At 36.4% G+C, this 16501-nt stretch overlaps 1 protein-coding gene across 1 annotated transcript in view; it reads left to right on the top strand.

The window, feature by feature from the left end:
• The window catches only part of cachd1 (cache domain containing 1), a 77250-nt gene that overhangs the window by 29318 nt on the left and 31431 nt on the right, over positions 1 to 16501 (top strand). Inside the window, exons 2-3 of the mRNA XM_044129658.1 lie at positions 1761 to 1823; positions 7344 to 7492. Coding sequence (XP_043985593.1) covers positions 1761 to 1823; positions 7344 to 7492 — 212 coding nt within the window. The remainder of the gene's footprint in view (positions 1 to 1760; positions 1824 to 7343; positions 7493 to 16501) is intronic.

The raw sequence follows: 16501 nt of genomic DNA, 5'->3' as shown, positions 1-16501 counted from the left end.
GCCATAACTTAATAGATCGTCTAAGATTCCAGTGATCTAAATGATAATAAATGTTCTAATCAGTGGTTGTAATATCAGTAATTGTTACGTTGGACAAAATGATCACACGGACTGATTCCGGCGACTGGACTCATTATTCTGCCAACAGTTGGTCAGTTGAGGGAACCATTTTACCTCCTACTTTTGTCAGTATCCAGCTGGAAAGGCAAGCTCATTAGTAGCTTCTGCTGCCAGTTTACTGGGCATCTATTATTGTTGTCAAAGACTTTTAGTTGGCATGTGTTATTTTCAAAAATGACTATCTCTAATTATTGAATTTTCACCAACCATCAATTCATATTCTGAACTTTCTTTAAAAATATTCAGAGTTCATGTAGTAAGAGTTTCTTTTGTTTCTCTAATTTATTGACACATGACCTCATTTTTACATCTGCTTAAGCCTAAGATGCATATACAAAAACTAACCTTGAACGCACTTAAACTTATACTTCAATATAGCTGATGAAAACATCTCCAGGTAGTATTATGTCGAGTCTTTAATTTCAGAAACTGTAATCTTGATTTTGTCCAAATACATTTTAAAAAAAGTATTGTTAACACATAAAAATTTATATAGACGCTGGTGAAAAAAAATTGATATATTCTGGCTGTAACAACTCTTTTTTTTCATGTTACAATAAAGACATGATTTATGTTAAAAAAAAACATACATAAACACACTACCTTCATTTGGAGCACATTGTGCTGGGATGATCTGCAGTAAAATATTAAATTTTGATAATGTTCTATTTGGTATTAATGTGATGTTTTTTTAGCCTTTAATTAAATCAATCAACATTTATCAATATTGTGTTTTACAACATGATTGAATGTATTTTTCTTTATTTACTCATTTTCTACTTTAGGAAAATGTGTTTGTATGACTTAAATATCTAATATTAGGAGGTTACTCAGAAAGATTTCAGTGTGATTAGAAGTTAAAATCCATCACGTCATAATGTGAACTGGAAATTGATTATTTGTATTTAATGTAGAAGTGATTTAAATTTTACAGCAGATTTGGGAATTTTTGACAGGATTTCTACAAAATTTATTGATGAAAAAATGAAAAACATTTACAGGTACAAAAAGAAAGTATGAATGCCAAAAATGGCAACACATGGATTTAAAAACTGTACTAAAGCTGCTTATTCAGAATTTAGTGCAAATTTAAGGTGGGAAAAATGGCAATGTAACATGCAGACTAATTAAAGACACAGAGAAACTATATTGGCATGACAAGTGTAGGCTCAATTACGGTGCCCTGGGGGACATCTTTTAATTTTACCATTTAGCTTTAAGGGACCACCTAAGTAATGTGAATTAGCACTGGTGCATGAATCTGTTTCAGTAACAGAGTCAGGTTTTATCGTTCCTAAATTTCAGAGAATATTGCATGGAAAACAACTTTGTCATTGGCATACAGATGGAGTGATGCATTATTGACATTTTGTCAAACATTAATGTAGATTGGACAAATTCAAAATAATTTATATGTAATGTTTTGATGCTAATATGGAGGAGACCTTAAATAAGATTAGTTGCTTAGATGTGTTTATGAAGCTACATACTACATACAATAAACATCGGTCATCAGCACAGAGATGGAGATCTGTCACTAAAACTCTGCCTTAATACAGAGCTTTGATGGTCACTCTTAATTAAATTAGTCCTTTAGCTGGTCCAACCTCACTGTCTCTGCTTTCTCTCTCGCTCTCCAGAGGATTTTCAACTCATTCGTGTACACGGAGAAGACATCAAACGGAGAGACAGAAGTTCAGCAGGTGAGTAACAAAGACCTCTGCTATGTGTGTGTGCGCGCTTGTTCTCCTGCTTGTCTGTGCATGCATGTGCCATGGTGAATGTCTGTGGTCTTGTGTAGCATTCACTTCAGCAACACTGAGGACAGACACCAGGGGGTTTATTAAAAATCAATATCTGATTCCCCTGCGGCTTTGAAGTTTGGTAACTTATTTATTTCTTTTTACTCCTCTGTTCCTGGCTGTCCAACCCTTTCCTCTCCTCGTTATAGTAAGAGGGAAAAGCTTTGGACACACCGTTAGAAAGAGAGATGAGCAGCTGCTAAAATGAAAGGCTTTTCTTAACTCATTTCCCTTCAATCCAAATTTCAAAATGTTGTGCCCCATTTTGGATTTTATTGTGGAAAAAGAAATCTACTCTGGGATTTTTGGCACCCTGTGTCAAATCTAACATAATTGAGTGCAGGCGCGGTGTGTAAAAGTGTGTGTTTGCTTTTCTGCGTCAGGGATCTTGGAAAAGTGACAATGTACACCACAGTGGTAAACAGCCACAAGCAAGAACAGACAGGTTGACGATTGTTTGCATTTCTCCGGTGACTGTGTCTCTGTTTGTTTCTGTCTGTGTCAGCACATGGAAGTGTGAGGGGAGTACAGTGTCTCACACCTTGCTGGTATTTAGTATTCCAGAGGCAGCTTATACTGATTTTAAAGCATTGTTTTGTAGTCTAAAGCATCACAAAATAAAACATTAAAACACTTCCCATTATCTTTTGAAATAAGTGTCTTTTTCTGAAGACTCCAGAAGTGAAGTTGCTCGGTCTGAGACATGAAGTATGTATTTCAGCGGCCAGCCTAAATGGTGCCCATAAAATCTCAGCGTAACCCTCCCGAGGTTGTGTCCAACTACTTCAGATTATAGCTCTGACATAGTTGGCTTGCTCTCGCTCTCAAGGCAGAGGGGCTGTGTCCCTGAGCCAAGGCGAGGTTCAATTAGGAGAGTATCTGCAGAGAAACAGTTGAGATGGGAGAAAGCAGAGAAGAGAAACAGACAAGGATCCACAAAGAGCAGCCACCGGCATCTTCAGCAAGGCTATCCTCATGGAAATTCATTATTCAGACTGCTGTGCAGACATCTGTCCCTCTGTAACAACACGGGCTCTCTCTCTCTCTGTGCCTGTCTTTGTCTCACTGTCCTGCTCACTGACACATGCTGTCAAATCATTAGATTTAAGCTGGTTATTTGCATTGAGGAAAATAAAATGAATTTTAAATTTGCTTTAATCTTCTTAAAACCATAGTTGGGCAACTGGATCACAGGCTGTCTGTGCTCAGGTGATGGTAATAAAAATGGATTATGCACTCGTTGTATCTCCATATGTAGTTGGAAGATCTTTTTCCTGCTTAGAAAATTCTGCCATACCTTTAATTAGAGATGCACCGATCCAGTATTAATATCTGTATCAATCTCTTTATAGATCTAAAAACTTAATCAGGTATCGATGACAGTGTGCACGGTCCATAAGGGTAGATCTATTCAGCCTAATTCTGCGCATTGTTCTCTGAGCAATGCTGCACTTTATTTATTTCAAAATATATTTAGAATTCCTAAGTGCAGTTTCTGAACTATTTCAAACGTTTGTTGTGGTTCATTGTTTTGTTTGACCTTGGTAGTCAAACTGTTGTTTGTGTCAGTTTCTTTATTATTTATTTTACATTGACTGTTATGCTCTTAATTGCACTGACTGAACAAATTAAAGTTATGTTGTTTTTACATGTTTGACTTAGTTTGTGAAGCTGTTGTTAGGTGTGTTGCACTTGTCCTCACCAAGCAATTGTGGAGTACTCTGTGTTTAGAAAAAAAAGAAAGATTTTAAGTCAATTCAGCACAGTTTTTCTGTATTGTATCAGACACCTGTATCGGTATTGGATGTGAAAAAAGTGGATCATTGCATCCCTAACTTAATTGGTTATATGCTCAATGAGACATTATTTGTGACTTAGTGCAGTGTGGGAACAGTGTTTACTCTGTGGCTAAATGACATCAAAACTGTTGAAATCATAGGGTTGGTTGTTTATGGGAAAATAATTGGCTTGATTATGTTTGCCAATTTCAGAATTATACATCTTTGTCACAATAAGTCAATGAGTTTGGAAATTCACTGTATTTGTTCCATTAATCTTATTTACCCACTTCATAAATACAGCTTTTTCTTTGATTATTGTTTATGAGTGACTCATGTTTCGGTTGTGGTCTGTTCTTCCATATGTTGCTTCAAAGAAAGCCATGACCTTGATTGATTGAGTCACACACAGGTCAGAAGTGGTAACGATGAATACAGTCTCTGTGGAAGTCTCATTGGAAAGGTTTAGGGGAAACTTGTATTTGTTAAATATTATCCACATATCAGCAAGTTTCACCACTTTTAGAGTTTTAAAGTGCTTTCCTCCATTGTGAAAAAGCATGAGCGTTGTATTCAGAATTGCATTGGTTCTTTTCATGTCAAAAATTTGATTCTATTTGAATTGTTCTCTTATTTTTCTAACAAAAGAAAGCATTGCATTGAATAGATTTATTTCATGTAATATCGTTTTTTTAAATAAATGCTTTGACTATATTTTCTATTTTTGTTTTTGTGAGGATTGTATTATGTGGTCCTATCTCTCTAGGACCTATCTATGTAGCTAGCTACATAATTATGTACTTATTTATCTATGTAGCTACTTGGCTTGCTAGGATTTACATGTATACAATCCCTTTTACAAATTCTTCAGCATAGTCTCCTCTTGAAAAGAGAAATGGCTAAAGCTCCCCGTGGATGTTTGGGATATTTATTTTATTCATACTTTCGCTACCATCCTTCTCTCTGGGTCTGGTTGCAAGATAAACTTGGCTCCACGTCCAATCACGTTATAATATTTTATTTATCTGACTCTATATTGGGAAGTTTAAGCAAAAAAGTTATTTTCTTTTAGCTATTTTGAGAAATTGGCTTCTGTGACGTCATATTAGATCATGGATTATGTATTAAATTAGTCAATACATGACTAATTTAACACTGCTAGACACTGATCTGTCTGTCCACAGTTTTTCTAGTTTTCATGTTTAAAGCTTGCTTGCTGTAGAAATATTGAATACATAATCATTACAAATATTGGTATTTGTACTCTAAAATTGGGCCAAAAGGAAGTGAGGACTCTGGAATAATATGGAATGTTGACATGCTTTCCAGTAAGTGCTTGTGGTGGCTGATTCTGGTCCGTTGGGCTTTATAAGCCTGAGAGGCTGGAGGAGCGATTCACATGGTGGAGAGTAGAGCTCCTGTGTTCTGGAGAGTTTGGTTAATCTGAGGAGAGCAGATTGGTTTGGCACCTTCATGGCGGACTGTAACCTAAGCTCTAACTTGTAACACTAAAACAGTTTGGTTTCTTTGAAGTCATTTCTGTTAAAACCTGAATTGGGCTTCTATCACTCTGTCACCCTGCCAGAGAACCCCTCCTCAGCTGAACTCTGGCCATTTTTTTCATATTCAAAGCAAAGTTCACTTTAGCTAATTGCCATAAAATTCACATTACCACTACAGAGGATTTTACCTTGAAGTTGCCGTGTGACAACATGAGTGTACGTGTCATGCTGTCTGTGTTGCTTGTAGAGAAGCGGCAGTAATTGCGAGTTGCGCCTCAGGCTCCCATTAAGGTCCAAATAGGAATAGCGACTGGCTGATTAGGTGTACAAGCAGTCAGTGGGTCAGGGTTGCTCACTTTTTTTCTTTATTTTTTTAAAATTTCCTGGTCCTTGTTTCAGTCACAGGCTTTTTTGCAAGTAGCAATAATTACTGGATGTGAACAAAGAGGGTTCAGTTACTGTGGAAATAAGCCTTCATCTGTACTTATTAAATATTTCTGTGCCTCCTGAAGGCATTTGGACATCAGTGTCTTGTTTTGGTTTCTGGTTTTAACACCCTATGTTAATGATTTTTATAAGTTTATGCACTTAATATAAAACTTCGGATAGATGTAGTGATTCTACCATAGATAAGCCTTTTATTTATATTCTTCTATCAGTGCAGAATCTGAGGAGAGCTAAGGTTCAAAATATTCCAAAAATACTTTAGGGTTATAGAGGTAGAGTTGTCATAAGATTTTCTCAAATTTTGTCAGAAAAAGTTGATAGAAAGTTAGAGAGTCTGATCAAATTGCTCATAAAAAATGCCGTGCTTTTGGGTTTTATTTTTAATACCTCTGAATTTTTTTCTCAATGTGTTTTGGAATTAATAATGAGCTATTTGTTGTTGTTGCCTCCCAGGAGGCTGTTACAGATATATTTCTTGGATTCCTGAAATATCTGGATCTCCATTCAGAAAGAGTACAGGGATGTGCAACCCAAAACGTGTGTTTTTAAAGAAAACACTGCATAATTTAAAGTTGTTCAGGGGGGAAAAACGTCAGTGAAAAAGCTGATTTATTTTTTATTTTTTCCCCCCTTCTTTTTGAAATATATTTGCCTCTGAGAAAACATGCAGTTTCAAAAAGACGACTACTTGATAATCTTTTGCATACATAAGTGCACAACACATGAAAGATAGTTGTGGATTGTACATTTAAATTAGGGTTGTGTCGTGCGAATTTTCATCCTTGCAAGTATTTGCAATAGCACAGCCTTTTGATTGGCTCACCCTTGTTGGTCAGGGTTGATTTTCTTATTAAATTACTGAGCAGCATGACGGCAAATTTGTATTCTTGAGCTTTAACCATCCATCACATATTTCTGCTGTTAACCATGACAAATTTCACACTCTGTGTAGCCTGAGGCATGAAGCATCTTTGATGTTACTGAGCTTCCTTGATAATAAATAATACATGTGAATGTTTGTGCATGTGGATGTTTAAACAACCCATATATTTTTGATTGCTTGTGTGTTGTATGCTGAAGTGGGTGATTCCAGGATCCATAGAGATGGGAATTCTGTAGATAGTTCCAGCTGAGGAGAACACAGAATAAGATTTACATGATTTAATAAAAAACAAAACAAGTCGCATATTAAAACTTGTGTTTTAAAGAATCCTTAATTATGGAAGAATAATTCAGTCCAGGTTTGAATAATCCATACTATTCCACATCCTATTGGTTACATACAAGAAAACGTAACAGTGCCATTTAAATTCCTTTTTAATGGTTTTAGATCTTGAGGGCATAGAAAGGGGCAGAGGTCAACATAAAGCATATGAGCTCCAAAGACCGATATGTCCTAAATTAAGAACATTTTTGATTAGTCTCTATACATTGCAATCTTTATATTCACAAATACCAATACAAATGTAAATTTTCTGAAAATTACAATTATTTAACTATTTTATTAGAGCAGAGATCAATATACAGTCAATATTCCAGAACAACAGATGTTTCCTAAACTGTAAATGTTTCTGATTAGTCTGTCTTAGTTGCAGTCTTCATATTTGCAACTGCTAACATAAATATTAATTTCCTTAAAAGGAGAACTATCTCTTCAAATAGTTTTATTAACATTTTGTGTTTCCTCTCTGCAGTTGGCCAAGAAGATTCGGGAGAAGTTTAACCGCTACCTGGATGTGGTGAACAGAAACAAGCAGGTGGTGGAGGCGTCCTACACGGCCCACCTCACCTCTCCGCTCACAGCGATACAGGACTGCTGCTCCATACCCGCGTCCATGATGGAGTGAGTAATTTTCCCTCAAAAACAATTAGAAGACCACAAATTTAATTCTTTGTGTCATGAAGAAGAAGATCTGTAGGACGTTTTATTATTGTGTGTAAATGCACCTCCAGCACAGCATTCAACTGTTTAGAGAGGGGTTTATCATCCTGGTACCCAAACATATCACTCGCTTAGATATAGTTTGATAATCACATAATTTGTCATAACAGAGTACATCACATCTTACTGCAGAATAAAACATGGCAGCATTTTTATGAGTTTTAAGAATGGAAGCATTGCACACTTCAGACTGCAGACTTTGGGAAATAACAATATCTGCATCAACTTTGTAGTAGTATATATTGTAAAATATACTATTACCCCTTGATTAGTTCATACAATTTACTTCTTCCTAAAATAAATGGGGATTTGTAAACAGTTCCAGTGCTGGAGACTTGTTCTTATTTTTTTAAAACTTGATATAAGGTTAAATATTTTCCATTTAAGCCTTTTGCAGAGTTTAAAATTGGTCCGGTCTACTATCAACCAAGCTTTTTCTTAGCCAATCATCAGCTCCAGCAGGCGAAAACACAGTTCAAAAGCTGAGCACAGAAAAAGACAGCACCGTTTTCAGTTCTAATCTACAGAGCTGCAGCTGTCTCTTCCCTTCATGCGCTCTCTCTCCATTTCTCTCTATCTCCCTCCCCTTTATCAGCCAACACAACTAGTCACTTCTCTCTGAAGTTTTTACACTGCAGACTTCACAGGCTGCTGGGTCACCTGTCTTTCCTCCCGTCATATACAAAGTGGGGGTGGGGATGGTTGTCTGGCTCAGAGCCACCAGCCACCTGTAGCCACACCAAGTGCTCAGCATAGTGGACATGCATTCAATGCTTGTTCGCTCTCGGTTAGCTGTATGTTTTTGCTGCAATATTTCATTTTAACACAGTGCTAAAAACAGGGGTTTGCAGCTTTATGAGACTGAAATGGGTAAAAACATTGTTCAGGATAAAAGATGTGAATAAGAAGCTTTGGCAGCTAATAAGGTGTGATGCAGGGAGTCACAATGGAGGTGGTGGTGATAGATGTGCCAAACTGAAGCTCAGTCTGATAGATCTTTGAACTTCAAAGCATTTTCCCCAAGGGAGCAAGAAAACTTACCTCTCTTGCTCATATTTCTCTCATTTTTGAATCTGCACATAATCATAAAACACTTGGGGAAAAAAAAGAAACCTGGCAAAAAGAAAAAAATAGATTTTACATCTTCAGAACTATGCATGAGAAAAGGCCTTAAATTTTATTTTCTTCCCTTTTACGTCCTCCTTATACAAAGAACATACAATATATTGAGCAAATGATGAAGAATAACTTAGGAATTTTGTGACTTCTTTATCAATAAAATTGACGAAAATGTATTTGAGCTACTTCTACTCAGAAAAATAGCAGTAGAATTGCTTATTATCGCTAGCACGTAATTATTTTACAAATAATTGGCTTAGTTATTGGGGCTGCATATTTTTCTGAAAAGCATTTATTCACTAAAATTTACAACGTAGCCAGAACATGTTTGACCAACATTTTTTGGACACCGTTTCTTTTTTTTCCTGTCATGATGTAATTTTCTCTATGCATTTCAGCATCTCACCCAGTCTGGAAATTGCTGTAGTTTGTGGATTAAGGAAATTTTGATCCCACTAACGTGCTCTTTGGAATTACAATATGCCATACAATGATATTACGAAGATAATTGTGATTCCATGTATTGTGCAGGATATAATTTCAAGCAAAAGACTGAACATGTCAAAAGTTAGGTTGGCTACTTGCTTTTGTTTAATCTTTTTGGAACAAATTTAGGTGCTAACTGCTGGAGGTTTCAACAGCCAGTAGTTTAATCACTAATCAAGTAACAGGAGAACAAGTAGCTGACACACTGATAATGTAACACCTACAAGAAATCCAGCTTCATATGCCCAGATCTCTAAAATTAGCTTAAAGAAAGCTAGGCTAAAGAGCACTAGACACATTTATAGTTTTAATAAGTTATAATTCTTTACATTTTTGACCAGCAAAAATTTATTGTGTTTCCCAATCTATTCATTAAAACATGATCTTTAATGTGTAATTTGAAGTCAAAACTTATCATATTGACAGAAATGAGCATTAAATTAGGATAGAAGTGAGCTTAGGCTAACAGGATCTTAGCTTTGCTTTGATTAAACTTAATGTCCTTGATATTTTGACCTTTAGGTGTGGAAGTTGGGTTTTAAATACATATATCTTAAAACAATTTCAAAAACAAACAAACAAAAAACAACCCATGCAAGCTAGTATCCGTTTTTGTTGCTAAGCTAGGCCATGTTCCTTCTGACAGAATTGCCTTCCTTTTTGGTATCTGTTTTATATATGTTTGTCCAGCAAAACTTTTAGTATATTGCCCACACTCAACCATGACATGTCCAATTAAGCCTAACATGGGAGAGAAAACTTGGCAAGGAAAACGGATGGGAGTTACTGTATGTTAGGCTAGTGGTAGGACCAGAAGTCTATTCAATCCACTTCCCACTGTTTTTCACTAGTTTCAGACCTCAGCTGTTTTCTGGAGTCTCAGTCAGGTCAAGCAGTTTACACGGGATCAGGTAGTTCACACACTGCTCATGTCTGGCAGCCTATCTTTTCTCAGGGAGGCCACAGAGGGCAGCGGTTAGCATTCGGTGGTATGCTTTAATCATCACTTGGTCTCACAAACTGACTGCATCTGAAAATAGATATGACTTGTTGAATATGTGTGTGCCCGTATGTTTATGTTTCTGACATGAGACCTCTAGATGATCTTCTCAACACTTTTGCTGTGAAGCAGTTGTAAAAGTGACAAGTGTGTTGTGCAGCTGCGTAGGTGGTACTTTTCATCAGTTGATTTTAGGAAAATCTCTAAATTATTGTTTTTTTTAATATTAAAGTTTATGTTAGGATGAAAGCACCCCATAAATATACCTTAAACACAGTAATGTGTCATAAAATCCCATTGTCCTAATACATAAATACTCGTCAATAATTTGTTCTGCTTTTTTTTCTATATTTATTGAACTGTACGACAGTAACCTAGCTACCTAGCATAGTGTGCTATTTACCTATCTGTTATTCAGTAGAATATAAATTAAATGTATGTTTTATAGACTTTTGTGTGCAGAGTAGTTTTGTTTGATCTCACTTTGTTAAGCTGACATTGTCCTCTAACAAAATTCATGCCTGACTCTTACTGGAAAACAAAGATATTTTGCTTTATTCATTCATTATGTATAGATGCAATGTTACATTAGAGGTGATAATGCAGAATTTCCATTTACAATTAAAGTTTTATGGTGTTAATGCCTAGGTCATGTTTCTGTAGAAAAATTCTCACTATTTACACTAGTGGCAAGCTGACGGGTCACTTCAAAGGTATATGTTCCAGTGGTGAGACACTTCTTGAAATTCACTTCAAGCAGATCATCTTGTCTCTTGGTCGCACAGTCAACAAAATGACGAGATCTCTGCTTGCACATTAGAGATTAGATATCAAAAGTGCTGCCAAGTTGTACAGGGGTCATTATTTATGCTTCAGTACCCAGCGTGGATGTTCTTAATCACTATTTTCTAATGCCTCCTCTAACGCAACTCATTTTGTCTCCAGTTTAACCCTTTATGTAAACATTTTCTGCATCTACTGACAACCTTAGTTATCAATGTCAAGACTAACCAAATAGTAACTTTGTCCTTTTACTGATTCTTCAAGTTAAATATATTTACAGGGTTTTTTTCTTCACATTTCTTTGGGAAAAAAAAACTCCCTGTGATTTAAAAGGGTCATTGACACCTTTTAAGTCACATTTTTAACCAAATGAACGAATTCAAACTCAGCCACATTACAAGATAATAAAAGTTCAAGCTTTGTTGGTTACTGTGGTCTGCCATCGATATGTTGGGGCACAGCTGTGCATCGAGCTCAGATTTATTGCTATTGCATTCCTAAGAGAGAAACTGGACTTTGAAGAGCTTCCTGGAAGCAAGAGAGAAAATGTGAAAGCAGAGCAGCAGATTAAATTATTCAGCAGTGTTTATTTACAGCGATGTGAGCATCTTGGTTATGCGGACTATTTCTGTTTTGATGATGCTCTGGTGGTGATGTTTGAGTTGGAGGCCAAGAAAATGTAGCTTAGCATTATCTTCTCACCTTATACGTTCAAACACACACTCGGAGGTTAAAGTACTGGGAGGGTTTGCAACTTGCACTTGTTTACCATGTATAAATGCAACTGGGAGACAAAAACGAGCTATTTCTGTACAGTAGCAGCATAATCTGCTGCAGCGTTTTTCTTTTCTTTTCATTAAACTTGAATCTTGACTATCACTGCCTCTTCTGACGATCAGCTGTTAGAGGAAAGCCAGTGGGCTTTGGCCTCACATGTGCTGCCTGTAGTGTATCAGCGAAGATACGTACAGCTTAGTTGATCCGCTTGTAAACTTGATTTATAGTTTTTCTGGACTCCATGTGGAATAGATCCCCTTCTCTCACATAGTTATAAAGTCATGTAGGGGCTGTTGGTGTTTATTATCTGTAACTTTTTAAAATTAACAGTTACACACCTATAATGGTCTTATTGTTAATAGAGCTCGTAACATGTGCAGAACATGTTTGAATTCCTGAATGTAGCCTCTTCTTTCTCCTCTCTGACGGCCATTTAGCCTGTCTTGAGTTATTGCTGGTGGGATTCCTGTAAAGGAATTTGATTTGTTGTCTGTCTGAAAGCATACTCAGAGTAATTGTTCAGAAACCGTAGTTCAATTTTTACTTGCTGTTTTTACTTGCACTGCAGTGTCTTGTGGGAAATTACTAATACCATTTCACTATTTCACATGACAAACTTCAATGTAATATATTGGAATTTTAGGATATGAACCAGAACAAATGGGACTTAATTGTGAAATGAGAATAAAATAGATACATGGCTTTCATAAATAAAAACCTGATAAATTATCAGATATTTGTGTTATCTGACCAGAAAACTTTTGTCCAGGTCTTTAATTTGACCCCCTAAAATGCTTGTGGCTTTATTTGAACAGTAACTTTCTTGCCCTTCATCAAGGAATATTTATACAGTGTATGACTGTTATCAGACAATACCAATCTCTGGTTAATGCTGCCTTGCCTAGTTTTTTCAGCCTTACTAATATTTCAAAACTAGCCTTAACAGAACAGCTGGATTTATGCTGAGATTAAATTACAATTTACTACTTGCTAAGGCGGGTCATGCCTGTACTATTGCTGGGTAGACTTCAACCCTCCTATTTCATGTCAGAACATTTCAGTAGACTGCAAAGGTCAATGAATGAATGAATTAATTAATTAAATAATGTTCTGAAAATGTCTTAATGCCATTTATCTATTTTTTGACTAATGTAGAAAATTACTGCCCTAGTTTTTAGGCATATTTGATTAAAGGAAGTTAAAAATATATTTATTCCACAATTTTCAGATTTGTATTTGTAAAACATATTTTACAAATACATTTACCATATTTTTCGGACTATAAGCCGCTACTTTTTTCCCACGCTTTGAACCATGCAGGTTCGGTTTGTAGCCCGGTGCTGCTTTTCTGCGGATTTTTCTTCAACCCCCAGGGGGCTCTTTAGCTTGGAAGTCAGAATTGGAAATAAAAGAAGAAAGTGCTAATTTTCGTTTAGAACAAGTACATCTAGCAGCAGTTTCTTCAAACTTATACCCCCTCATCATGGAAACAATACGAAGAAGAAGATGCCGCTCTTAAGTTGTGGAGTATCGATCTGGCAGTACAGGAGGGAAATAGAGCTGCTGCACGTAAGCTCAGCGTGAACGAATCCATGGTTCGGCGTTGGAGACTCAGGGCTGTTTCCTTAATAGCAGATTGGCATCTCCGCCGCCGAGAGCGCGGCCCGCTCTATAGTCCGGAAAATACGGTATCCTCTTTCCACTTCACAGCGATATACCAGTTTGTGTTGCGCTGCCACATAGATATCAGTCAATTGCACTGAAATTCGAGGCTGCAATGTGACAAAAAATAAAATGGTAGGAGTGCTTCTGCACTAGAGCATTATTTGGTATGTTTGGACATTTCCTATCCCCTATAGCAGAGATATAAAATAGACACACTGTGCCATCCAGTCCCCTCTTCAGAAGAAGCTGCTACAGACCAGTTTTCCTTAAATCCATTCCACATTTTGCCTTTACACATCTTCGGTAGAGCCCCTTTATCATCCAGGGATACATAAAAAGGCTTTTTTCAAGCATTTCAATTCTATGGGTAGCGTGATGGCTGCTTTACCACTGCTGCTGCAGCAAAGGGATTGAAAACACATTAGAAATGCTATTACTCTCTGCGGCTCACACAGCAGCAAGTCTCTTCAAGGTAATTGTTCTCATGGGGCTTTTTCAATAGAGCAGAACTGTCTGCTTTGTGAAAATACATGGTTCTTTTTGCAGGGTGCAGCTTTAATGTAACAGATTCTACAAACAGTGAGTGGCTTGTAGCGGCTGAAAACACCAGGCGCTGTTCTATTTGAGATTTTCTGCTTTTCTGGTTCATGCTGCAAGTTTAAAATATTTTCTCTGGCCCCTTTCAATGGTTTCTCCAACATCTTATTATTGATATGCATCTAAAATTGGAGAATAATTTGACGCATTGCACAACTATTTTGCACATATGACTATATTTTATTTATTTATTCCATTAAACTAAACTGTGTGATGTTTTCATTTCTGATGAGCTAAATCCCATTTCTTTTTTTTTTTTCCAAACCACTTCCACCACCTAATTAAGATGTTTAAAAATCACTGCATTCTTTCCCGCTCTTCTCTTCCCTCACATACGGCTTTTTGATGTTGAATTCAAACCTGCTGGGGTTTTTTATTTTTTACATCCAGCACACATTTCACTTTGCCTCGTGCCCTCCCCCTACTGTAGACTGGGATGAAGGAGAATCGTGAAGAAGAATAATGGGGTTCTTAATGAGTGGTTTAAATGCAATCTGTGCATTAATACTTTTATCAGTTAAAATAACCATTGCTGGGGATGTAAGTCTAAGAGGCACATGTGCAAAAATGTATGTTTCTAGACATGGGTTGTGGATGTTTGGGGATAGTTTAGCTGAAGGAAGGAAGGGATCAAAGTGGCCACGCTTGGTGCAGTGCAGGACAACCTTCTCCACCACCACCTGATCAACTCAGGCACATCCTGTTGCGGAAATCTCTGAGACATTACAATTAGCAAAAGAGTGCTCTATAAGAGTTCCCAGCTCTATAGTAGATATTGTAGACCTACATAAATCGAATCACACCAGAGCTCATTTCGAAAAGCTGTCAGGAACAGTGCTGGAAAATTATTCTGTGTAGACAAGTGATTTTTTTTTTTCCCTTGCTGAAATTTTCTTCTCTTTGCAGTAAACTGAGCTCTTTTTAAGTAAAACCATATGCCCTGCACACCAAAATCCAGTCACTTTTATTCTTGCATGCAACTTTATTTTATAATTTTTTTCCCCTCCTAATGTCTATACTTATTTCTTTATCAAAGCCTGAAGCTCTTCATTTCCCTATGACCTTGTCTTATTACCTCTGTGTGCTCTCTCAAACTATTAAAGATTGTGCTGTGGACAACATAATATAATATACATGTATCTCTTTTTTTTAATTGGATCTCCTTAATTGCTTTTTTCATGAAATACATGGAATGGTTTAATTAAGGACATATAATCTGTGGGTTATTAAATGCTATTGGTATAATAATGTTTCTCTAACAGACTCTGAGTCCATTTTCCAACTGTGATTTTCTAAAATGCAAAATTTTAAACTTGGGTTTAATAGTATAAATTCCACTGATTATAAGCAAAGGTTTTATATCTGGACAAGTCCTTCCAGATGATGGTGGTTGCAACAGTAATTAGATTAACTATATAGTGACTTTCCAAGAGCTTACTTGCTTAAATGTAGATTCTTTTGTTTTTGTCACGTTTCTCAAACTGAAGTACCTCAGCAGAAGGCTATGTAAAATGTAAATATGTAGTGATGTAATGTGCTTATCAACAAAAGAAGGTTACATTCTCCATCTACGTGTTATAATCTGTTTTCTGGTATGGCAGCCGGTCAGGGTGTATAGTAGCACAGGTCACAATAAACTTAAACAATCTCAATATCTAATGCTGTGTTGATCAGCAGAAAGAGGGAAGCTTCTGGTTTTCTGCATGTTAAAACTGTAGTGTTTGCCAGCGTGCAAGGTATCTTTATTCTGTGCAACTATTTTTTAAAAACCAGATTCTAGTTTTGTGTGTTAGACCTGCATAATGTTATCAAAAGTTCATCCAATGTAAGAAGATAGAGGGGTCATCATAAACCCAAATGTTAGTTGTACTAATCCTAAAGCACTAATCATAAACATTAGTCCTGCTAATGTTAAAGAAATACATCACATTATTTAGCAGAAGCTGATGCTAAAGTGCCAACTTCACTTCAAATTATAGACATTTTTGAATTTAGCAAAGGCACTAAAGAAAAAATTTGGCCATGTTGTATTTGTTTGGGTATGTGTTACAACACAATAATAGAAACAGATATTGGTTTATGGTCATAACAACAATATTATTGCCAGACATCAATATTGACGCAAGTTTTCTTATCTAGACCAACACATAGTTTTTTGGATCACCAGCTTTATCTGTTCTAATACCTGTTAAATACAGCAGGATCTCTTTTTAAATAACCTTCTACTGAGATGGTGAGATAGCTTATAGAGCACTAATGCTAGACTATCTCTGGGTAACAACTAATACCTTTCCATTTCTTCTCAAATTTGAATGTTTCTTCAGGAAAATCCTAAACCAGAGTTAGCCCTGCTTGGTTTGAATCAACCATAAGAACAAAGTCTTTTCTTCACAGTTGCCTCATTAAATTCCCAGTAATTTTGGATTTATTTAGTATAACATCTGCCTTTGGTATTTGTACTGAACTTTTTTAGCTGCTTAGAA

Source organism: Gambusia affinis, linkage group LG10 (genome assembly GCF_019740435.1).
Source record: "Gambusia affinis linkage group LG10, SWU_Gaff_1.0, whole genome shotgun sequence".
Taxonomy (NCBI): domain Eukaryota; kingdom Metazoa; phylum Chordata; class Actinopteri; order Cyprinodontiformes; family Poeciliidae; genus Gambusia; species Gambusia affinis.
Note: the sequence above shows the minus strand (reverse complement) of the source record. Positions and strands in the feature narration are given on the sequence as shown.